Source organism: Pseudochaenichthys georgianus, chromosome 9 (genome assembly GCF_902827115.2).
Source record: "Pseudochaenichthys georgianus chromosome 9, fPseGeo1.2, whole genome shotgun sequence".
Taxonomy (NCBI): Eukaryota; Metazoa; Chordata; class Actinopteri; order Perciformes; family Channichthyidae; genus Pseudochaenichthys; species Pseudochaenichthys georgianus.
Genome location: NC_047511.1, coordinates 9,763,618 through 9,789,500, shown reverse-complemented (window position 1 = coordinate 9,789,500; position 25,883 = coordinate 9,763,618). Strand labels below are relative to the sequence as shown.

At 40.0% G+C, this 25,883-nt stretch overlaps 1 protein-coding gene across 1 annotated transcript in view; it reads left to right on the top strand.

Moving 5' to 3' along the window:
• The window catches only part of LOC117452310 (protein unc-13 homolog B), a 146,620-nt gene that overhangs the window by 108,358 nt on the left and 12,379 nt on the right, over nt 1–25,883 (top strand). Inside the window, 2 exon segments of the mRNA XM_071204287.1 lie at nt 7,643–7,720; nt 8,000–8,077. Of these exon segments, the coding sequence (XP_071060388.1) occupies nt 7,643–7,720; nt 8,000–8,077 (156 nt within the window).

The following is a 25,883-nucleotide window of genomic DNA, read 5'->3' as shown; positions in this document are numbered from 1 at the left end:
GAGTAAATATTCTTACATCACTATTCATATTTCATCTTGTTGTGATGGAAATTCCACACTTAATCAGCTTCTGGTAAGAACATAACAAATACAAGCTTAAACCAAAGTTGTGTTACTTAATAAAGAGTTCTAGCATTTAACATAATCTATATATTTCCAGCTGGAAGGGCAGGTAACCCTGCACCAATGTGTGCCAAAGAAATCTGAACCAAGTTACACAGAAAAGCAATGACTTTATACAGGGAAGAGACACAGGCCAGTCATCTTACATAGTGATTACATTAGAGTATTGAAGATCGGTGGCTAGATGGGTTAAGCTCTGACATGTTAAGGCCCTGACACACCCACCCCATTTTGGGAGTCAGAGGCCGTCAGAGGCAGTCGGGCATTCGCGGCGCCCTACTCAGGTTATTGTGTCCCGCACCGTCGTTGCTTTACGGCACATTTGCACACCTCCCGCGGCCGATTCAACCTGTTGACATAAACATAAATATCCTGTAAATGAAATGTAGTAAACTTTAAGCTTCTCTCTACTAAGATGATTAGTTTTCAATAAGTACGTTTGAACACTTTCTTTTCTAATGTGTGGATGTGGGGAAACTAAAGTACAAATATTATTTTTTTAATAGGATTTATAAAGTGTTTTCCATCACTGAGGCATTGCTGAATCAAAATTCCTCACCGGTGCAGCTTTTAGTAATCTTAAGAGCTTTCCTGACACAACTCTTCTTTATTGGACTTATTGAACATTGTGTGCCTTTGAGATATTGGCTGATTTCAGGTTTATGTTTTTCTGTTTTTGCCAAATGTATACAGTGCAGTGTTTTTGTAGTTGAACCTTTGATGTCATATTTCTTTCTTCTTATTTAATTTAAGGCAGCTGCTTTTAGGCACAGCCATTACATCGAACAAACCTTTCCCTGCAGAAGAGGAGTTGTGTGTGTGTGTGTGTGTGTGTGTGTGTGTGTGTGTGTGTGTGTGTGTGTGTGTGTGTGTGTGTGTGTGTGTGTGTGTGTGTGTGTGTGTGTGTGTGTGTGTGTTGTGTGTGTGTGTGTGGGTGTGTGTGTGTGTGTGTGTGTGTGTGTGTGTGTGTGTGTGTGTGTGTGGTGTGTGTGTGTGTGTGTGTGTGTGTGTGTGTGGGCTCGATCAATATAGGACTCATTAAATAAAGAATGGCTAATGTAAGCCATCGCTCTGAGCTGTCCATCTCTCTGTCCCAACGTTTGACTGCTTTTTCGATTCCACTCCTGTTAATGTCTCCGTACCTTTTCATCTCCTCCATGTCTCAGTCTTTAGTTTGTCATCTGCTCTTCTACCATCCTCTCGTCCCTTCATCCCGTCTTTATTTTGCAGTCACATTTCCATCTATATTCTACGGTGATCGACATGTGCAAAGCGCTACAACAGCCCAAAACATTTCCATTGGGTGAAATGCGCGGAGGTTTTAAAACGATGCAAATAAAAACACTCACTGTTTTGAAGTGTTTTTATCAGTATATTTGAAATGACTAGTTTAGCTACGTTAACTAGCTTGCTTATCTGCAATAATATCAGATGTGTTTTGAGCTTCTTGCAGCGTTTTCTATTTGCATTGAATGTTTATGCAGCACTTTTAATGAATGCTATGCATGTTTCTTCAAGTTGGTGAAGATGTTTTTGCACTTTTATGTTTTTTTATTTGCATCATTTTCGAAACTGCAGCGTGTTTTCTCTGAATGTAAATGTGTTGGGCCTTTGGTAACACCTTTGGGCCTGTAGGCCACCTTAAAATTAAAATAAATCCACCCCTGCCAGCATAGTTCATTTAGAAAAGTATGAGATGACACTCAAAGACAGACAGTGGCATGTTAATAAATAAAAAGGGGGGGACAAGCTGTACAACGAGAGGAAATAAAGCAGACAGCCATCAGGCCACATGTTTAATGCATGAATGTATGTAGGCCAACTGGCTGACTCAGCGGAAAGTAGGGAAATCTCTCACAGCGATCTGGAGAACACTTTTTGTAATTTCCTGTCCCCAAAGTAACCATCACAACCATTAAATAACCCCGCTGGTTTATTTAGTACCCTGTGGTTTTAAACAATCACGAAATTAATTGTTTCTCACCAATATACGTTGTGTGTATCCTGAAGAACTAAATAATGGATTTCATAACCACTTGAACTTTTGCATACACTTTTTCATGGAATAGTTTGAAATACGTAAGATGTGTCTTCGGCTTGGTTTGACTTTTGTCTGTAGGGAATTTAGTAAAACTACCGGTCCAATTGTAATGGAACTTTGTGAAAAGGTTAAGTTACAAAACATACTCTTTGAAGCATCAACGATGTTTCCAAAAAAGGAATTAAAGCTCATGAATACAAACCAAAATCCTTAGAACGACTTCCACAGGGTTCCTTCCAAATCAAGGCAAGGCAAGTTTATTTATATAGCACTTTTCAACACAAGGCAATTCAAAGTGGCTTTACAAAAAATGAAAGACATTAAGAAAATGGCATTTAAAATCAGTCATTAAAAATAAAAGCTAATAAAATAAACATGGATAAAAGTTACAGTGCAGTCTAAGATGTGAATAGTTCAATTAAAAGCAGCGACAAAAAGAAAAGTCTTCAGCCTGGATTTAAAAGTAGTAAGAGTTGCAGCGGACCTGCAGGTTTCTGGGAGTTTGTTCCAGATATTTGGGAGCATAATAACTGAACGCTGCTTCTCCATGTTTAGTTCTGACTCTGGGGACAGAAAGCTGACCAGTCCCTGAAGACCTGAGAGATCTGGATGGTTCATAATTTAGCAGGAGGCCAAAAATGTATTTTGGGCCTAAACCATTCAAAGCTTTATAAACTAGCAGCAGTATTTTTGAAATATATTCTTTGACACACAGGAAGCCAGTGTAAAGACTTCAGAACAGGAGTGATCCACTTTCTTAGTGTTAGTGAGGACTCGAGCAGCAGCATTCTGAATTAGCTGCAGCTTTCTAATGGATTTTTTAGTGAGACCTGTGAAGACACCATTTGCAGTAGCCCAGTCTACTGAAGATAAAAGCATGGACAAGTTTTTCCAAATCCTGCTGTGACATTAGTCTTTTATCCTAGATATGTTCTTTAGGTGATAGTAGGCTGATTTAGTAACTGTTTTAATGTGACTGTTGAAACTCAGGTCAGAGTCCATGACTACACCTAGATTTCTGGCTTTATCTGTTGGTTTGAACATTGCAGACTGAAGCTCAGCGCTAACTTTTATACGTTCTGCCTTGGCTCCAAAAACCATTACCTCAGTTTTATCTTTGTTTAATTGGAGAAAGTTCTGACACATCCAGTCATTGATTTGTTCAATGCACTTACTCAGTGTTTGAATTGGAGCATAGTCTCCTGGTGAAATTGTTACGTAAATGTGTGTGTCATCTGCATAGCTATGGTAACTTATTTTGTTGTTCTTCATTATCTGAGCCAGTGGTAGCATGTAGACGTTAAAGAGAAGAGGCCCCAAGATGGAGCCTTGAGGTACCCCACATGTCATATTTGTCAACTCAGATGTGTATTTACCTATAGAAACAAAGTTGTTTCTGTCCTTTAAGTAGGATTCAAACCAATTTAGAACTGTTTCACAGTTTTCCAGTCGGTCGAGTAATATGTTGTGGTCAACAGTGTCAAACGCAGCACTGAGATCTAATAATACTAACACTGAAGTTCTGCCACTGTCTGTGTTTAAGTGGATGTCATTGAAGACCTTTACAAGAGCAGTCTCAGTGCTGTGGTTTGGACGAAAGCCTGACTGGAACACATCGAAACAGTTATTTAAATGCAAGAAATTACTCAACTGTTGAAAAACAACTTGATTTTACCTAGAAATGGGAAGTTTGATATGGGCCTGTAATTGTTCACTACTGAAGCATCTAGATTATTCTTTTTTTAAGAGCGGTTTAATGACTGCAGTTTTCAGGGCCTGTGGAAAAATACCTGAGTGAAGAGATTTGTTTACTATATGAAGTAGATCTGAGGCCATGCAAGGCAAAACATCTTTGAAAAATCCTGTTGGAATAATATCAAGGCAGCAGGAGGAGGACTTCAGAAGTTGAATAATGTCCTCTAGGTTTTTATCATTAATCTGATGGAATTGTGTCATGGTGTTTGAATTGATGTTAAGTGGACACAGAGACAACACATTTGCTGTACCTGATGCAGAGGCACTGACTGCTTGTCTGATTTTCTGAATGTTGTCAGTGAAGAAGGAGGCAAAATCATTGCACGACCTGGTGGATAGAAATTCAGAGGCTACTGACACTGGGGGGTTAGTTAGTCTGTAGACGGTAGCAAACAAGGCACGTGCGTTGTTTTTGTTTTTAGTAATGATGTCAGAGAAGAACGATTGTCGTGCGTTTTTCAATTCCAAATGATAAAGGCCAAGTCTCTCTTTATAGATTTCAAAGTGAACCTGGAGATTTCTTTTTTGCCACCTACGTTCAGCTTTTCGACACTCTCTTTTTTCTGTTTTCACGGTCATGGCCTTTCTCCGTGGAGATATTTTCTTCCCAGTCACTTCCTTTACCTTAGTTGGAGCAATGGCATCTATAACATTTTTAATTTTTGAATTAAAATGATCTACTAGCTCATTTACTGAGATGTTAGCAGGGGCAAGTGTGGAAGAAAAATTCTGAGTAAACATTTCCCTAGTATTTTCAGTTAAATATCGCTTTGTGGTTACCTCTTTTTGAACATTTTTGTGAACAGAAATAGAGCTCTCAAAGAAAACACAGGAATGGTCAGAGAGTGCAACATCAGTCACCACAACCTTAGAGATATTCAGACCCTTTGAGATAATTAAGTCCAGAGTGTGCCCCTTATTGTGCGTGGGCTCCGTCACATGCTGAGTCAGTCCATAGCTATCAAGAACACAAAACAGTTCTTTAGCCCCTCTATCCTGGGGGTTGTCAACATGGGTGTTAAAATCACCAACAATGACTAGACGGTCAAAGTCAATACACACTATAGACAGCAGTTCAGTAAAATCATCAAAAAAGCTTGCACAGTATTTGGGTGGTCTATAGATATTTAGGAACAGAGCTCGAGAGGAGCATTTCAGCTGAAGGGCCACATATTCAAAAGAAGCAAAGTTCCCATAAGATGTCTTCCTGCATTGAAGGGAATCATTGAACAGAATAGCAACTCCACCCCCTTTCTTATGCATTCTTTCCTGACTCATAAAACTAAAGTTGGGAGGTGTTGATTCGATAAAAACAGCTGCACTGTTATTTTGTTCAATCCAAGTTTCTGTTAAAAACATAAAATCGAGATTGTGCTCAGGGATAAAATCATTGATTAAAAATGTATCTAATGTATGATTCACCGCTCTTAATCTATTACCTATCAACACAGATATCGGCAAAGCTACAGGCAGGCAGGGCCCCGGCATGTCCTGGAAAGAGTTGAGAGTGCCATACGCCCTTGAGCCTGGACCCAGCAGATATCAGTTTGCAGCGTTTTGTACACACACATCCCTATCAGGCTTTGAAGGGGAGGGAGGACCCACCACCCTGCTCCTCTCATCATAGGAGGGCAGGGTGAGGGCTATACTGTAGAAAGGGGGGTTTGGAAATCTGCTTCCATCTTCCTTGTATTGTTTTGGTTTGGATGATTGTGGTAGGCATGGTGATGAAGCCGGGGGAGATGGTGCGCATCTCTGCTTCGGTGATTTTGGTGGGCGTCGTTGAGGGGCGGGGGTAAAGGACATGCTGCCAACCCTGCGTGTCGCCTTCATGCGGTCATCGAACTCCAGGGGGGTGGGCGAGGGTGAAAGGTGAGCGGAGAGTAGAGAGAGCTGGGGGATGAACGAAGAGTATCCTCAAAGGCGTTGACAGGGAGGGTGACGGGCAGTGGAGACTCCTCCATTTGTCTCATAGGTCTCCCATAATCAGAACATTCCTCAGGCGGGTGCAGTGATACTTCTTCAGGGTTTTCTGCAAGAGAAACAGCTTTGTAGTGTCTTACCCCTCTGATTGATAAGCTTGTCCACCCTTGTGGGAAAGCAATGTCAATGTTATGTGTGAAAAGACAAAGTTAATAACTGTTTAGGAGAGACCATAGCACCCAAGTGTGTGATACCTCTATAATTTGCCAAATATTTGTCACAGTTAAACTATTGTGCTAGAAATGCTGTTCTATCACATTGAAGAGTTAATTAAAAATGAATGTGTTTAAGGAAATGGAAAAGTCGTTTTATCTTCTTCTGGCAACACCATAAATGCTTTGTTGAACAGAATTGTCTTGATGCTTGTGAGAGCCAACATGGCTGAACAAAATGAGAAGACAATGGGTGCGTCTCACTTCGGTTATTTTTCATTTCCTCGCTCCTCGGGCTCGGTATCACCGGAAGTTGATTTGTCTGCGCCATCTTGAGTAGCGTCCCAGTGGCCTTATTTTTGCCGGAGGATCGAGGAGTGATAACAGAGGAGCTATAACCAAGGAACTACCAGACCATCCTCCGGTGAAATCCTCAGACACTCGCCCCGCCCCCTTACTGTGTATCGCTCACTGATTAGACGATGCAGCATGCACTGATCTGGCTGCTGTCAGACGATCAGCTGTGCGGCGTCATCACAAACGGACGTCGCTTCACGTGACGCTCCGGAGGAAACGACGTCCCATTGCTCTTAAAACTCATTTCCCTGCTTCTCGTGGTTTCCTTGCGTCTCTCCATGCTTCCCTGGTGGGAGGGACTAGTCGCAGGGAAACGACGTGAGGGACGCAAGGAATCCATTTAACTGAAGTGAGATGCAGCCACTGTCCGGAGAAACTGCTCATCAGGAGAGATCCATGATAGAGACAAATCTCCCTTGAGTGCCGCGTACAGACTCTGATTGGCAGGAAGGTCTTTGTAAAAACAAAAACGTTCACATAAAACTGAGGATATGTTGCCAAATAAACATAATGCTGTCTGTCATCAGGCAGGATGACAGTGGGACTCACACTGTCCTCAAAACAACTCCAGTTTCTTTACTCATAATTTGTCTAGACATACTGGACTTACTTTGACTCAGTTGTTTGATTTGTTCTGTGGAATTGTCATTGATTTATAAAATACATCTGCAAAGTAACTCAACCAACAAAAAAAGTGAAAATGTACAATATTTGAATGGTGTAAAATTAAGTGAAGTTGAAGTACAGAGTAGCATTACATGGAAATACTCAGAACTTAGGGTTAGGGTTAGACTGTTCATATCTTTCCTTCTTACCTGTGTGCTTTTCATCTACATTGCTTTAATGTGAGTTGCTGAGTGTCGGAGGTATCAGCTGTAGAGAAGTCTGCCTTTCCTTGGAATATAACTGAACTTGATGCCACTTGTTGGGCTCAAATCGACCCAAAAACTAAGTTTAAATAAATACATTAATGTCTCTTTACTTATATCATGACTCTCTTACTGAACCTGATCTACAGACGTTGTTATAAGCATTTTCATGTAGGAACAGTTTCTATATTACCAACCTACATCCGCCAACCAAATCACCACGCATAATGAAGACTGCAACTTCTTCCTTCCTTCGTATCTGACCAAACAAATGAAACTAGACGTAAATACCGGTGTTTAGATTCAACAATCCAGAAGTTCCCAGAGTAAACATGTTCTTCCGGTGTTATCTTGTTCCACAGACGATCACCAAAGTGCTGCTGCAGTACTGTGTCGTGCTGGCCAAGAGCTTTCCCTCCTACTGTGAGAAGGAAAAGATAGTGAGTACTGCTGCATGGTCTGATACCAAACCTCCTCATGCAGAGCTCATCTTGATAGAGAGAGAGACTCATGCACTCTCTATGAGTGTATTCATACTTTATATGCTGCTGCCCACTTCTGTAACTCTTGAATGCCTTTGTTTCCTCTTTGTTGGCTTATTTCTTCTTCCTGTCTGTTCATGACTTTCATGTTTGTTGTTTTTACTTTCTTTGCCTTCTTGACTTTCTGTCTCCATCTTTTTGTTACACCTGTTATCTCCCTCATCTATCTTACTCCAGCCCTGTGTGCTGATGAACAACATCCAGCAGATGAGGGTCCTGTTGGAGAAGATGTTCGAGTCGATGGGAGCAAAACAGGTGAGCAATAACAGATAAACACACACACACACCTAACACTGGTCCTCCATCAGTGGTTCTTCATTATCTGGCATGGAGTCCTGAGAGTTTTTCAAGTCAACATGCGGCCACTGGATAGCGCTTGTTTGGATAATTTGAGGTAAAACGTCAAAACTCGATGCTGCTTGTTGGGGGGACATTTTCCACCAGGTGTTACTTACAGTATGAATGAGGGGTTCTAACCAGGCTTTCTTGGTCAATTTGTGGGAAAGGTGTGATGTCAACGACATACCCCGGATATGGCCCACAGACATACCCCGGATATGGCCCACAGACATACCCCAGATATGGCCCACAGCAGGATATAACGTTTTTTTTTACTTTTTCCTTTGAACTTCAAATGCTTTTCAAGCATGGAAGGCAACACATCAAATGGCAAACATGTCACGCGTGGCATAGATTGAACCCCATTTTCCTTAAAATGGTGGAAACAGTGTTTTTCTCATTAACCCCAAAGAGACATAATTGAACCTGATAACAAAAAAACATATATTTCAAAAGGGAAACACACATTGAACCATGTGCTACAACGATGTCATACTAGCCAGTACTTTTGAAATGCATTTCTTCGTCCATCAAATCTCAGAGAACTTAAAGGTGGGGTAGGTAAGTTTGAGAAACCGGCTCGAGATCGCTAGAATTTGAAAATACACAACCGGAGAAAATCTGCCATTTCCTTATAGAGCCCCTCCTCCAACACACACATGAACGCGCACATGACCAATGAGGGCACGAGATAAGTTTGTGCCCCGATGGAAGGCTGACAGGCAGGTAGGCCATCCGGATTGGTTGTACTTTTTACAGTATTACGGCTTCTACAGATGACATTTTTTTATGGATTTTTTGTCAAAGCACTTCAGATATTCATTGCTATCGGGATGTTAAGAGCATTCCATGGAATATAACAAAAGTGTATCTCGAGCCGGTTTCTGAAACTTACCTACCCCACCTTTAAAGCAACATGTCTAATGAAGAAAAATTCACTAAGGTAGTGGTGGCTGATGTTTATTTGTTTCAACTTGTATTCAACCAGGAGTATAGTCTCATTGAGATTAAACCATTTTACAAGAGATTCATGGCCAAGATATGCAGCAGCAAAGTTACAGAAACAAATTAAAACTAGAACACTGAACATATCATAGTCTCCATCAGAAACCACATCATACAAAGCATCTTCAGAGAGAGCTGCCTGCTCGTCGGTCATTAAGAAGCACTTTAAATCTGCAAATGCTTAACCAAACGCTCTTTTCAACAGCTCAGTGTCGACTTTTGGGACAGTTAGTAAAAACAAGTCCTCATTGCAAGCCAATGACTTCCTGTATTTTTCATAAGTATATACATCTGTATTTGACATGATAGAACACCAATGATAGCCTTATAAGTGAGGATATGCTAATGGAGTAGTCTACAGGTGGTCAGGGCCGACCATCCAACCCGAGCATACAAGGAGCAATGGTGCGTAAACTAAGGTGTTTTGATACATCTTAGTGCCCCATGTTAGACAGTATCCAGAGAGCGAAGGCATTTAGAAGATGCATTCATATTTAAATCATCAAAGTCTAGCACAAACATGAAGGTTGCAGCGACAAGTTTCTTTTTGGACTCGAGAAAAGACTTATAATTAAGACATATATATAATCACCACATATTCAATAACTGTTTCTGGTTTTTGAATATCTGGTCTGACGTTTGATTTAAGTTTGAAGTTCACACCAAAGGCTTTTCTTGCTATGGTGATGAAAGAGCAAGAATCCTGTTGGAATTGGTCCATCTCAGACAGACACATTTTGTTCAACTCACGGTCCACCAGGTGTGACCTAATAACTGAAATGCAATTATTTGTACGTACATTTTCATTTTTGGCTACAAGAGAGGCAGCAAAGTGTTTTTCATAAAGACATCTATATTCTTTCGTTAATCCTTAATTTCGCCATTTTGTGTAACGTGCCACCTTTGAGCAATGTGGAAACCTTGAAAAATGATAGTAGAAATCTACAGTATATACATAGTGATAAATTCCGCCTCTTGTATCTATCTTGGGACATTAACTTGTCTATTTAAATTTGAGGTAATCTTATGAAATCTTTCTGTAAAATAACAGGATTAAGCTCGTTTATAGAAGCTGGTCTTGTCATTGGTTTGCCCAGAAATTGTGTTTTGTAAGTAAGGTGAGAATGAGCGTGTGTCTTTCTCTCTACAGTTAACTGCTGAGGAGGACAGGGTATGTCAGGTTTTTGTTTACCCTCGCTCCCCTCTCTCCTGTTGTTCCTGGAACAAAAACATCAACAACCAAACACTCCCTGAATCAAATACCCGCCCTGAACCCCTTGTTACCCAGTACAGTATCTATTTGTAGTTGAATCCTGATATCTCCTCCTCCTTCCTATACTCCTGGTATTTACTCCCACAAATAATATGTTCCATCTAATACGATGTATGTACAAAATAAATCAATACGCCGCTGCTTCTTTCCAAAAGCTTGAGAATGAGGAGGAACCCGAGGAGCTAGATGAGGAGGTGGGTCAACCTGTCGACTCTCACACTAATCGTTCAATTTAGAAAAAAATACTTTTTATTGCTTAAACTGTTTCACTTGTCTCACACTCGGGTGTACCCAATAACATAAATCAATCATTGTACATGCTAGCTCACTGACATCGTTAATGTTATTGTCTACTCCTGTGCTCGTCTTTCTACATCAAGTCAAAACTAATTATGTTAGAAAAGTTTAGGTTAGAGACTCAGAAAAATAAAAAAATCCTTATTTATTTTTCTTTACTTATTATTTTGTAATAGCAAATGCACAACATAGCTAAACGTATGTGGACACCCAAACATGAATTGTCAACAATCTGTATGCTGTCACATTAAAAAGGGGTTTTCCCTTTCTTGTATTGTTTTATATTGGTTGTGGTTTATGTAAATCAGGGGTGTCAAACTCACGGCCCGGGGGCCAAATCCGGCCCGTGACTTCACTTCATGCGGCCCCACAAGAGCTTGCAAAAAATATAATACGTTTATTATACGGTTACAGGCCGATTTACAGAAGCACGTTGCCCATAAACTACATGTCCCACAATGCATCTCAAATTTGACTTTTTTCTCAGAATTTGACTTTGTTTCTTCAAAATTTTACTTTTTTTTTCAAATGTCACTTCTTCTTTTTTTATTCTGACTTTTTTTTCAGAATTTTGCTTTTCTCTTTAAATCATTTTTGTGACATTCTCACTGAAGAGACTTGCAATTATTTGCCCGAGACTTCTGCTTTCAGACGTAGTTAATTATGAAGTTATTACCCTATCCGATAATAATCCAATGCAGAGGCAATACAGGAATTTATATAACACATTATTTTATATATTAAACATTTATACATGTATTTTCATATAGTCTTGAAGTTACAACTGGCCCTTTGAGTGCAACCATAATGCGAATGTGGCCCGCGATGAAATTGAGTTTGACCCCCCTGATGTAAATGGTCTGAAAAGGCTAGCATCCATAAGCTCCTCCAGAGGGAGGTTATCTCCCACAAACACACACACATAAAATAATGGAGTAACTTACTGGCTAGTTTCATATATAACATTGTGTAATATGGTAGATCACTTTGTTCATTATAAGGATGTTTGTAACAAATGATACAATGACTTTGATTGGTGGTTAATTTAGGAAGTTATAAAGCCCGAAGGTCCCCGCCGACGGGGACCCTGATTTTTTTTATACACACTCACACAAATATTTTTAATATTTTTTTAAGAATCTTTTTTTTATTTACATTTTTTTTTTTTTTTTTTTTTTAATGGAATGAATACCTATAGTGATTATTCAATGTAATACAATGATTTTTATAGTCTGGTATCTGAAAAAGGTCAAATGGCACTGATGGGCCCAAATGGGCCCAAATGTGCCCAAAGCTTATTCCGCCTGGACTTTATTATCATAAACCTCTCTAAAAAGGTCAAATGTCACTTGTTTTGCCTCAATCTTGATACAGGGTACTTATTATATGTTATAATTTGGATTCCTAAAGCTTTTAGGCTACTAACCCATCATTCAAGGTTGGTCTTCACTATAAGTAATGGGTTTTCTTTAGGCGGAGACAGGAATTTACATTTTTTTGCTATGTTCCATCTGAATTTACTCTGACACAGAAACATCTATATTGATTCTGACACTTCTACATCCAACTCACAGATGTAACCTTGCTTTGATAACAAAAATTATTCATATAAACCTTTTAGAAGTGAAGTTACAGTCATTTGTTCTGGGAATGTCATTTTCGAGCCTGAAACCTGAAAAACAGGCTCGGGGTTTAACAGGTTGTGTCATGTACTTTCAATGGCTTCTCGCTCAACCTGAGACAGCACCTCAGACTGTATCTTGTGTTTTAGTTTTATCTTTATGTATTCATATTTGCTTCGTCATACTTTTTTTTCATAATTTGTTTGTTTTTATTTCCATACCATCTCCACCAGGCTATCACTGACAATGAAGGGGAGGATGACATGGTGGGTAGGCGGGCTGCATTAGCAAAAGCTGCCTGTAACAACAACAACAAACCTTTTATATCATTTCGTAAATGTCTTTTATTCTTTTTGTCTCAACTCACCTTTGTGTCTGATTGTGTGTCCCTTGTATCTTCAGTCTGCCTGCTCAGACTCAGAAGGATCTGAGGTAAGGGGGAATATCTGAAGCAAAACTGATATTTAAAGCCTCAAAGAATACAGTTCTGTAATTGTCCTGAGTTCTTCAAATATAAAAATTAAGTACAATTTTAATTTCAATATAAGGAATTAGAATGTGGAGATTCCACAAAGTTTATATAAATCATCTCGTAAAATGTTCATTAAGAAATGTTATCATTGCTTTTTAATAGAGTAAAGTAGACAACTTAAAATGTCAAAGCAACTGTCTGCACGAGATTAGATAGAGTTTCTAGGTCTAAAAACGCTTTTAGGGAAAACTGCCTACATTTGAGCCAACTAATAATCTTTTGTTGAGACAACTACAAGTTTTGAGTTCTTCATACTAAGAATTCCATTATTATTTTTTGCTCAGAAATTGTTTCTTTCATATTTATTAAAAACGTATAATTTTGAATTCCACCTAATAAGAATTCAACGGGACAAGTTGTGCCAAATAATATTACAAAAAACAAACCTAGTCCTTCAAAATGACACAATATTTAAACAAAGTGCTAGAAAGTCCAGTTTAAAGCAGGAGAGATTGCTGCAAATGTGGGAAATCGGAGTGTAGATTAAGAACCCTGCAGATTTCCGTTGGAGACCCCATTCTTTTGCGAATCAAGCTTACATAACTTAGTTGACCTAAAACCTATAATTTTTTTATAAGTTAACTTTTGCCAACTTAACTTATGAAAGTAGACATATATCTGCCAGTCGTTTTTTAGCCAAGTGACCAATAATATGCAATAACGAAACAGCTTTAAAGCCCCTAAAATATATTTTTTCAATAACATTAAATATCAATGACTAAATAGTCTAAAAGCAAAGTTTAAAAGCGATTAACATTGAAAACTCAGCTTATCTACTCCTTTGTGACTGTATGACATTTGTGGTTGAATTATATGATTGATTCAACCTTAGATTCAAGCTTTGGTTAGCTTAGGTTAGGATCTTAGGTTTGTACTTAGGGATTAGTTACTATAACAACCTAACCTGGAGAAAAACACGTTTAAATACATGTTTTCATTATGTTTAGCCTGTTATTACCCCAGCAGCTTCTCTCTGTGCACAGCTGATGCATCCCTCCACACCCCTGATGCCCAAATGTCCTAAATCAAGCCTCAGGCAGCACCGGCTCCTAACACATGTACTGCTGTTCGCTAACATAGCCTCCCTCCTCTAATGAGTGCTTAAGAGACCAGACAGTGGCCTGCAGATAATTACATTTGATAGTGTATCAAAGTGTTGTATTTAGCAGCCACTAAATGGCCTCTTGGTTGTTCAGCTGACTGTGGGGGGTCAGAGAATAAGAGGGAGTCTGACTTGGGGCAGAGGGTGAAAAGTGTTAAAGTGTAAAGTTACTTATCTTAACAGACATTAACATTGGGATGTTTGTGAAGATACACATGGGCCGCATACATGTGCTGCTTCTTTGTTATGGTTTCCTTTGCATGAGAGGATACTTGTTCTCTGACATACATATACATGTGATGTGTGTATAAAAGGCCTAAATGCAGTGCTTTGATTGCCCTTTTTATTTTGATTTATTATGTGAAATTATATCCGTTTTCATCAATGTTTTATGGCAAACTTCATTGGACCAGAGACCATTTTAAACCCTGGCATGCTCCTTGATGGACTCTGTCCTCATACAGTTGAAAAATGTATGTGTTGGACCTTGGAGCTTTTTTAATGTAATATTTCCCTCATAAAGAATCTGTTTATGGAAAGGGAAGCGCAAGCTTCTTAATCATTTTAAGTAGAACCCCATTGCACCCCATGATTCAGGTTTTTAATTCCATCTCCGTAGTGTTTTGTGTTCCTTTTAGAGTCCAATGAGTCATAAGGGTGAATCTGTATATCATGGCTTGACAAACCCTTCAAGGGGGGGGGGGGTGTTGTTATTGTGCTAATAAGACAATGGAGTACTACGTGTGCTCTATTACTAGCACTTAAGACCAAATCTAGACAGTGAAGACATTTTTAGAAGAACATTTTGTCTTTACAATGGGCAGTTCTGTGTGTTACTTAGTTTAAGTGTTAAATTGAGTTTAGCTAAGGTGGAAAAAGGCACTGCTAATACTGTCCTGTTTGTCCTGTCCTATCTGCCCCGTCCTCTCTGCCCCGTCCTCTCTCCTGACTCATCTCGTCTGCCTTTAGGTTGACAACAAAGAGAAGGAGAATAAGGTTGGTTGCTCAGACCCAATAGGTAGCGATGTGATATTTATGAACACGCTTCAAACCAGGCCTTTGTGCAGCTGGGACTTAGTGTTTTGTGTTGTATTTGTGAACTAGACTTAGCTGTGTATGTTTTGTTTTTATTTATAAAACACTAAACTCCAAGCGTCAGTATGAAGCAGATGAGAAGCTAATGTTTACTGAGTGTAATAATAGTGAAATGTACCCAACATGATGTGACCCCAAATGGTTATTGGATGAAACAGATTGAATCATCCGATCCGTGGCATCAAAATGAGTCACATTTTGCAGCTTTGTTTTGTCACTTCCTTTGTAGTCTAGTTGCCAGCTTAGTAAACCCATGAACGTTGAGTACCCATAGTGTTATGTTAGAAATGTATAGTCCAGGTCCCCAGCTCATAGAAGGGTGCATTAGCATAGATGGCATTATAGCCTGTGTTGAAAAAAGTTCTTGGCCGATTTGGAGTGGTTTTGTGGGTTATAGAGGGTGCTGAGTCCATTTCTGATGTGTTCAGGATACAAACTTGCAGTTTAAACCAGAAAGTGGAAATATTTGTACTTTCTGACTACCATGTTGCGACCATTGGATATAGAGATCACACAATGAAATTGATCTGTAGGTTGTAACGGTATTTGGGCTTTTGTACTGCACCTCAATGTTATAGTTTGTATGTACAGTAAGTTGTCTACCATCTGTCCTCCTGTAGGACGAGTCCTCAGGCTATGATGACAGTGAGGAGGAGCAGGAGAAGGTTTGCTTCCCTCAAAATAGATATCCATAACTAACCGTTCCTCTTCGGCCAGCTGTCCTCTCAGAGCTGGCTGAATTCCTCACATGTAGTTCACAAGACCTTTCATTGACTTTGCAGTGTGTTCTCTGTGTGTCCGACTGTGTGTTTGTGTGTTCTCGTTTCACATGTTGGTTCCCGTCATCATACACCACAAGTTGTTGTCCTCCCCACGCCTTCTATTTGTTGTTTTCTGTGTGTTTCTTTCTTAATGTCTTTGTTTTTATGCCTCTCTCTGTTGTCCTAAAGCTTGATAAGGAAAAGGTGAGCCATCAGCCATTGACACTCTTAGTTTGCTACTAAGCTGTGTGCGTGCAAATTAGTCATGTTTTTATTAAGCATTTAGAGATGTGTGGGGGTGTGTGTGTGTGTGTGTACTATTATAGAGCGCCTGTCGACTAATTCCGCGAAGAAACCCCCAGGGTGTCGGCTCCCACCGTGCCTGTTGTTAATAATCCTAATGATTTGTATTTTAATGGCTTATCAGTACACCATCTCTATCCTGTATGACGTTTAAACATAACGCTGTGAAAAACAAGTATCAAAGCTTGTTTTAGCTATCGCCCCTCAGAGGGGAATGTGATATCAAACTGTATATACAACCTGAAAATCAGCCACACTATACCTAAAGGAGTCTCACAGGGAAGCGACAATAGGCGTTTTTAATATCTGAGTCAATGTCTGGAGGGAACAAAGGGGAATGGTGAACTTAATCAAAGTGCCATAAAGACTGTGTCTGCTATAATGTAAGTGTGTGAATGAATGTGAGATACTGGCATCGTCGCTCACTCACAAATGTGTGTCCTTGCAGGCTGAAAAGAAAGACAAAGAGAAACAGGTTGGTGTCTAGTTAGGCTTCAGCTTTTCTAATATCCTTTTCTTGAATCTGTTCAAATCTGGTCTTATTCTCTCCTGTAACAGAATAAGCATTTTGAATTAACTCAAATATTCACCTAAATGTACCACGCCATTAAAAGCTAGTTCTATACAAACAGTGTGTGTCTGACAAAGAGAGAGCATGACGGTGTTGGCTTTATATCAAACATTTTCTTTTCATTTTCTGTTTTCCTTTCGCCCCAAGGAGGACGTTAAAAGCAAACAGGTGGGTGCTCCAAACGCAGATAATCAGCCTCACTTAGGGAATAACCAGTAGCAGCCTAATAAAGGGTCCTATAAGTATCTTCCTCATGTTTGTCACATATTAAATTATTTCTATTGATGTTTGATGTCCTACCCACTTGGACTAAGGCTTAATGATCTCCTTGCATGTACTGAATATTAAAGGTCACCTATCATCATATTTTTAGGCAATAGCATAGGTCTCAGATATATACAAATATATAAAAAACATGTCTGTGAAGTGTTTTGCTCAAAATACCAAACAGATCCCCCATTCTAGCCATGCCTCATATCCCTCTATTTCACTTCCTGTTTCAAAAGTGCTGATTTTGGGTATAAAGCTTTAAAAAAAAAAAATTGATAAAAAAAGAGGGGCGGAGCTTATGCCTGCTCATGCGGGAGATTCTACCGGCAGATGCTGCCGTGATGAAACGCCATATCATGGATTATCAAGGATTATGTCTGAAACAGTATGGAGCTCAAAGGCTTTCTCTCTTGCCGGTTATACCACAAGGTGAGTTCCTTTCTATTTCCTGCTTCTTCACACACATGCTCTCCAGTACAGGTTAGCTCTGAGTGTTAGCGATGCTAATGTAAACATGCACCGACCATATTACGTCCAAAACAGTCGGGCATTGTTTCTGATAGCAACGTTTCTGATAGTGCTGTGGGTCTGCATTGCCGATATTAGGTCATATCGGACACAAATCTGGATCAGCTCTGTTGTACCCCCGTTTTTAGAGATGTGGGTACGGAGGAAAAGAGAGAGGGTTGGTTTTCTGACACTTTGTGAGTTCCCTGACACACCGGGGACACATATTTATGTATAAAAGACATACATGCATTTTTCATGATAGGTCCCCTTTAATAAAAAATACTGTCAAACGTGGAAAAGGAATGATTTTTTTAAATGTGCTTTTAAATTTATTTTGGGTCTGTATGAGTACAAAGTGGTCGACCTCATCCTGTCAATAATTCCAATCCATTTGCTGCCACTGTCGACTCGTACTTTTCCCAGAATTAAATTCAAAGTATCGTTCATATATACCAGAAACTTGATTAGGTCACTGGATGAAGCAGCACCCGTTGATTCAATTTGTTTTTTTCCAGGAAGAACCTTTCTTTCTCAGCTTAGTCATTTTGTTTGTGGGTTGTGACATTTAAATGTGACACTTATCATTTCCCTTAACATATCTTGACTGATGTTTCTTTTTCTTATTATTATTATTAGTCAAAGGAGGAGGTGAACAAGGTTTGTCTGTCCCAATCATCTTCATTTTTCCTCCTTAGAGATGTTCCCGCTGAATCACCTCTCAAACTACTCCTATAGATTACCCTGTTAACCATGGTTCAATACTCACCCCTGTCTTACAGTCAGACTGCTGTACATTATTGACACTGCAGGTACAATATTAAAGCAGTCACTTGAATCAATCTTGTTAAACCCGAGCCTTTTTTGACCACAAAATAAATGTAAATGGGATCTCTCTATTTTATTCATTTATTCAAGTGTCTTAAATTAGTATTTCAATATATTGCCCTATTATTAATAAAAAACATGAGTCAATCCTGAATTTGTAAAAAGCTACGGGATACATTGGAATATTGGTTAGTCTACAATAAAATAGGGTACGTTTTATTCTTCACTTTTCACAGCATTGCAGTGAATCGTCATAAACTCAAATTAAATAAGTTATTAATTATTTCCAACATTTGGAAAGTGATGCTGTCAGCTGGCACCATATTATTTTGGTTCTTCCATCTACACACAAAGTAGCAAGCATAAACACTACATGAGAAATGATGCTCGTGTTGCAGCTGCTTATCTTGAGTGTGTTTGTTGGTAATATATATTTTACCGAAAGCCTCGTAAATTAACTTTGGCCATGAACCATCCATCTTAATTAGCTAATTAACTGATAATTCATTGTATCAGTTCACAAATCCTGTTTGGGATGAAGTCAGTGTGCAGCAGTGAAACATAAGACTTGCACAGGTGATGTCATGTTCCCCCTTTGTTTTTTAGGATGCCAATAAACCAGAGGCAATAAACATCAAGCTTTTATTCACCGTACCCAATCCACAATATCATAAAACCCATCTGCATACTTACAGTATGACCAACCCTGTGTCTGTGATGCTATGGTGTGTGTGTATTGTGTGACTTTTCTGTCTTTTCTCGTTTTTTCTTTCTGTCTTTCTGGAAAGACTGAAGCCACAGCTGCGACAAAGAAGGTACAGTTATGTGGTAGAGAGAGATAAGAAAGTTGGATAGACACATAGTGTTAGTGTTACTTGTTAGTAATTAGACACTTCTAATTTTAGTCTGTGATTCTAATGAAGTGTGTGTGTGTGTGTGTGTGTGTGTGTGTGTGTGTGTGTGTGTGTGGTGGTGTGTGTGTGTGTGTGTGTGTGTGTGTGTGTGTGTGTGTGTGTGTGTGTGTGTGTGTGTGTGTGTGTGTGTGTGTGTGTGTGTGTGTGTGTGTGTGTGTGTGTGTGTGTGTGTGTGTGTGTGTGTGTGTGTGTGTGTGTGTGTGTGTGTGTGTGTGTGTGTGTGTGTGTGCGTGCGCGCGCGTGTTTGTGTGTGTGCGTTCGTTCTTGCGCACGCTTGTGTTCTTAAACTATAACTGCTTAGTCATTCACTTTTTGGTCCCTCTTAAAATCTTGAATAATTCTGAAATAATGACACATGAACTTAGAATTTGTAATTGTTGTTTAAAATGATCTATACCTAAGCCTGGTATTTTTACTGTATGAACCATAAAATGGGTTTTACACGAGCAAACACTAGATAAGGTAAGATAAGACTTTACTAATAACCGTAGGGAAATGCAGGTTTTGTAGCAGCAACAGCAAGGTAACACAGGATAGGTAAGAGTACATACAGGGATAACACCCTAACACAAGGGGGTTCACAGTAACAGCTCCGAAGCACTGTGAAGCATGCTTAATTTGCATTACGCACAATTCTGGTAGACCAGTAAAGGTTACAGGACCCGGAGCACATCCACCTCCCACCAGGCCATTTGAGCACCTAATGCTAGACTTCATTGAGCTTAGCCCATCAGAGGGTAAGAAGCACTGTCTGGTGGTGGTCGACATGTGGTCCAAATGGGTTGAAGCTTTCCCAGTAAAGGCACAGACAGCAAATGCTGTGGCAAAGACACTACTGAGGGAAATCATTCCTCGATGGGGACTACCAGACAAGATTTCTAGCGACATCGGTTCACATTTTGCTAATGAGGCCATTACGCAGATAGGAGAATACATGGGCATGGACATCAGAAAGCATTGTGCTTACCATCCACAGAGTGGGGGTGCGGTGGAAAGAGAGAACGGCACACTCAAAAACAAGCTAGCAAAATGCTGTGCAGACACAGGTCTGTCATGGACACAGGCTCTGCCCATTGTGCTGATGTACATGCGGATGCGGAAACGAACAATCCTTTTTGGTGCTCCTCCACAGTATTGACTAGTTCTAAGATTTCCGTAACAGATCTTATACTTATTTCATTTGATAACCACTATATCCCTTGGTTACTTGAACACGCTACAATATTATTAACCAGTGTCCTACTTAGTGCAGAAGTAGACGCCTTAAACGTCCCAGAAATTGGACGTTTTAAAAATCGCTGCATACCCATTACTGCTAATTATTGTAATACAATAGCTGAATCAATGTATGCAAAAAAAAAGCGAGGGAACTTGTGTCCTTAACCTCATACGTCACACACACACGTCACAACATGCGACTGCTCAAAAATGAAATTATTTCAAACAAAACATGATATTATTCAGATTTGTATTGTAACAATCATTTTATCACATCTATTAAAATATTGATATACGAAATATTTGTATTGGAACAGTTTTAGACGTAGTAATGCTGTAACATATTTCAGCCACTAGGGGTGCCCCCCCCCCCCCCCCCTCCGCAAAATCCGCCTATGGTTTTCGGGTTGACCAGATCTTATTATTATGTCTTCAATGTACTCGCACTGAACTTGGTTTGTCCTCCTGTCTTGTATTGGGTTTTTTTTACCCAGTAATTGAATTCATCTCACAGGCAAAACTCCCTTGTCCCACTCACCTCCATAAGCCTATAAAGCTGTTTGACTATGCTCAAGACTTTCAGTTTACATAAGGACAGCTGCGTACTTTACATTTTTGGAAACAGACCAAGAAGAGGGCGTGTCCAGGCTTTCACTTCAATCAACATTTCTCAATTAGATTGAGAGATACTAAAACACTATCACTTCAAAGTCATTTAGTCCCATTATATGTTGTGACACTTTTCCCAATGTCCTCTATCTAATAACACAGTAGAACAGTTATCGATGGCACACTTTCTACAAAGACACTTTGGGATGTCTTATCTGGCAACGTCAAGCCACTTGGCTTTGTAACATGTGGTGCATACTTGAGGTACAGCGTACTAATGAGCGCCAGGTTGTATATCACTGGTTTATGGAACGTCTGGTACCAAGTCCTCAAGGCCATTTTATCCTTCAAACTGAAAACTGCAACCACTTAAAGCTGCATGTGGACCGTATATAAATTAATTATAAAATGCTCCAAATTTGACTACAAAGTCACCTGGATGACAGTAACTTCTAACTATTATACCGTGCTAGCACTTTAACAAGGGATGTCCCGCCCCTTAGCCAATCACGTACAATGTGTTGGAGCGCTAGCCAATAGAAGCGCAAGTGTTACATTGTGATTTCACTGTTACAGAAGTAAACAACGGAGTCCAATGGAGGCTTTTCAGGCCAACAAAATAAAGAAGCACAATAGGACCTCTTTAAGCATTAATCAGCACTTTGCTTAATTGGCCTTGAGATGTTACCTAATTCCTTTGTATTTACTGGCATTAAAGGTGGGGTAGGTAAGTTTGAGAAACCGGCTCGAGATCGCTAGAATTTGAAAATACACAACCGGAGAAAATCTGCCACTTCCTTACAGAGCCCCTCCTCCAACACACACGAACGCGCACATGACCAATGAGGGCACGAGATAAGTTTGTGCCCCGATGGAAGGCTGACAGGCAGGTAGGCCAATCTTTAGCCGGGCCAAACGGATTGGTTGTACTTTTTACAGTATTACAGCTTGAATACTTTTTTTTTGAAAAAAAATTATGGATTTTTTGTCAAAGCACTTAAGATATTCATTGCTATCAGGATGTTAAGAGCATTCCATGGAATATAACAAAAAGTGTATCTCGAGCCGGTTTCTGAAACTTACCTACCCCACCTTTAACATGAGTCTGAATCAAACCATTCCAAACCCACCAAGACAAGTAGATCACACTGTAACATTGGCTGGTAGAATGGCAAAACAAATTGGCAAATCTGTACTTAAAAGTCAGGTTTCCTTGTCCAAAAAACCTTTCTTGGACCAACAGGGCTCACAACACAATCCAGTCGTTACAATGGCACCACAAAGGAAGAAGTGGCAGCAATGTATTTCAGCCCTATCTTTGCTTCCAATGCAGGCAGGTGCTGAAGTAAACTGAGCAGGCCATTTGATTCCCTGCCACATCACCTGATCTGAGTCTGACTCTTAGCTTAAAGGTAACTGTAATTCGGACAGTTCCTTTGACTTTGTTACGAGTCAAATTTGCCAAGAAACCTGCATTAAATGTCAGTTCAGCATTACTGGTTTTGGTTATTTTGACACCAGAACATCTTTACTTTTTTTGCAGCGCACACATCTCAGATAAAGAGGCACTTTTTGGTCCTGAAAATGCCTACTGAGAAAATAAAGCTCTTTAAACTCATTTAAATATTTTCCTAAGAAACTTTCTCCTTATTCCTACTTCCAACATCAACCTCACGCTGCTTCCCACCAGGTTGATTCCACATTATTATTCACCAATTCCAGCTTTCTTTCTGTTAACAGGGGAAGGGTGGCGGCCTCCTGCTGTCAAATTATTTTCACTGAATGTAAAAAATAGATTTTGGTTCCAAACGTATCTTGTGGTATACTTTTAGCTTCAGGAAATGCTGTGTATCGCTTGTAGTGCTCATTCACACACTGTTGAATGGGTTTGAAGTATTTCAATGAGCCTCTTTATACTTACTGTAAAAACTCTCCCCAGCTGAAATCTTACTCAGATCTTTTGCATTTCTTTCCTGTTTACCATTCTGTGTCCATGGCACACGCTCACTACGCCCATACTGTAGAGCACCATGTGTATCTCTGACTCACTGTAGTAACAAAGTGCACCCACTGAGAAATGAATGTGGAGTTACACACGCTTACTCATCTCGGCTGCACAAATGTACTGTGCTATGTTTGCCTATTCAAACACCATCCAAATGTCTTCATACACATTCATTTAGCTGCAGATTAAAGCTCAAACATTCACAAATAGCACTAAAGAGTTGCTGATATTAACTTGTGCACCATGGACATAAGATGTTCGAACATTTTCAGATCCCAGTCCCGAGGTAGAGTTCACAAACAAGCAACTCACTTTTGCTAATGCTGACTGTAAATAACAGAACTCTAAATGGTGCTGTACTTGCATCACCTAAGACCAGGTTGGACAGTAACGTCCTAATGTCCCGTAGATAAATTGGTGTCATATTCTAGCTGCAAATCAGAGCCTTACTGATCAATGTTTCAGTTTTAAAGGGGCTAATTTTCCGGTTTCATATTTGTATTCTGTTCTACTGAGGCATGTTTACATGCTGTAATTTTCAAAAAGGTCTTTATTTATCTCATTCTGCCTAGCCCAGTCTGCTCTGATTGGTTAGCTGGCCGACTCTGTAGTGATTTCTCATCCGCTTGTTCCCCGCCCCTTAGCCTATCATGTACAATCGCGAGTGTTACATAGTGATGTCACTATTTTATAGAAGTAAACAAAGGAGTTCAATGGAGGTGTTTCATAGTGTGTATGGAGAGAAACTCCCTCTGGAGGCAGCTTTGGTATTTATGATATGGCAGCCCATTAACATGCACAAAAACCTATATAACACACTACAGGAAGGGGAACAACCCCACAAAGCATGATAGGGCTCCTTTAACCAGACACATCAGCAGAGTGTCACACCTGCTGCTCAGACCTGCATGAAATGTACACAGATGTACTTATTCTACGCCCATCTGCTTGTGCAAAAACAGACCATATATGGTAAGAAACATTCCTTTAGTGGAACTTGTTTCCCCAACTGCATGTACAGAGCATCCGGGAAGTATTCATACCCCTTCACTTTGTTCAAATGTAGTTATGTCAGCCTTATTTCAAAATGGATTAAATTATTTTTTTCCTCAACATTCCACACTCAATACCCCATAATGACAAATAGAAAACGTTTTTAAAGAATTTTTCGCAAATGTGTTAAAAATAATAAAATGAAATATCACATGCACATAAGTATTCTCCCCTTTGCTATGAACATTGAGCTCAGGCGCATCCCGTTTGCACTGATCATCCTTGAGCTGTTTCTATAACTTGACTGGAGTCCACCTGTGGTAAGTTCAATTGATTAGACATGACTTGGAAAATAACACACCTGTCTACATGAGGTCCCACAGCTGACAGTGCACATCCGAGCACAAACCAAGTCATGAGGTCCAAGGAATTGACTATAGACCTCAGAGACAGGATTGTATCAAGGCACAGATCTGGGGAAGGGTACAGAGACATGTCTGCAGCATTGAAGGTCCCAACGAGCACAGTGGTCTCCATCATTTGCAAATGGACAATGTTTGAAACCACCAGGGCTCTTCCTCGAGCTGGCCGCCCAAACCAAACTGTGCATCGGGGGAGAAGGACCTTAGTCAGAGAGGTGACCAAGAACCCGATGGTCAGTCTGACTGAGCTCCAGTGTTCCTCTGTGGAGATGGGAGAACCTTCCAGAAGGACAACCATCTGTGCAGCACTCCACCAATCAGGCCTTATGGTAGAGTGGCCAGAAGGAAGCCACTCCTCAGCAAAAGGCACATGAAAGCCCCCATGGAGCACCGAGAGGACTCTCAGACCATGAGAAACCAAATTGTCTAGTCTGATGAAACCAAAGTTGGCCTGAATGCCAAGCATCATGTCTGGAGGAGCTCAGGCACCGCTCATCACCTGGCCAACACCACCCCTACAGTGAAGCATGGTGCCGGCAGCTTCATGCTGTGGGATGTTTTTCAGAAGCAGGAACTAGGAGACTAGTCAGGATCAAGGGAACGATGAATGCAGCCATGTACAGGGAGATCCTTGATGAAAAGCTGCTCCAGAGCGCTCTGGACCTCAGACTGGGGCGAAGGTTCACCTTTCAACAGGACAATGACCCTAAGCACACCGCCACGATAACAAAGGAGTGGCTTCAGGACAAGTCTGTGAGTGTCCTTGAGTGGCCCAGCCAGAGCCCAGACTTGAACCAGATTGAATATCTCTGGAGAGACCTGAAAATGGCCGTGCACCGACGCTCCCCATCCAAGCTGATGGAGCTTGAGACGATCTGCAAAGAACAATGGGAGAAACTGCCCAAAGAAAGGTGTGCCAAGCGTGTAGCATCATACTCAAGGAGACTTGAGGCTGTAATGGCTGCCAAAGGTGCTTCAACAAAGTATTGAGTAAAAGGTGTGAATACTTATGTACATGTGATATTTGAGTGTTTTCTTTTTAATTCATTTGCGAAAATTATTTTAAAACGTTTTTCACTTTGTCATTATGGGGCATTGTGTGTAGAATGTTGAGAAAACAAATGAATGTAATCCAAATTGAAATAAGGCTGTAACATAACAAAATGTGGAAAAAGTGAAGGGGTACGAACACTTAGTTAGGGAGGGAGAATTGTCACTTTCAACAGTGATCTGCCTGTACAGTACAGTGTTGTGTAAGGCAAGTTTATATACAGAGTACATTTCAACACAAGGCAATTCAAACTGCTTTACAAAAATAAAAACATTAGCATATACTGCAGCAGAAACACATATTTAAATAATATTTAAATACATTTAAAAACAGTCATTAAATAG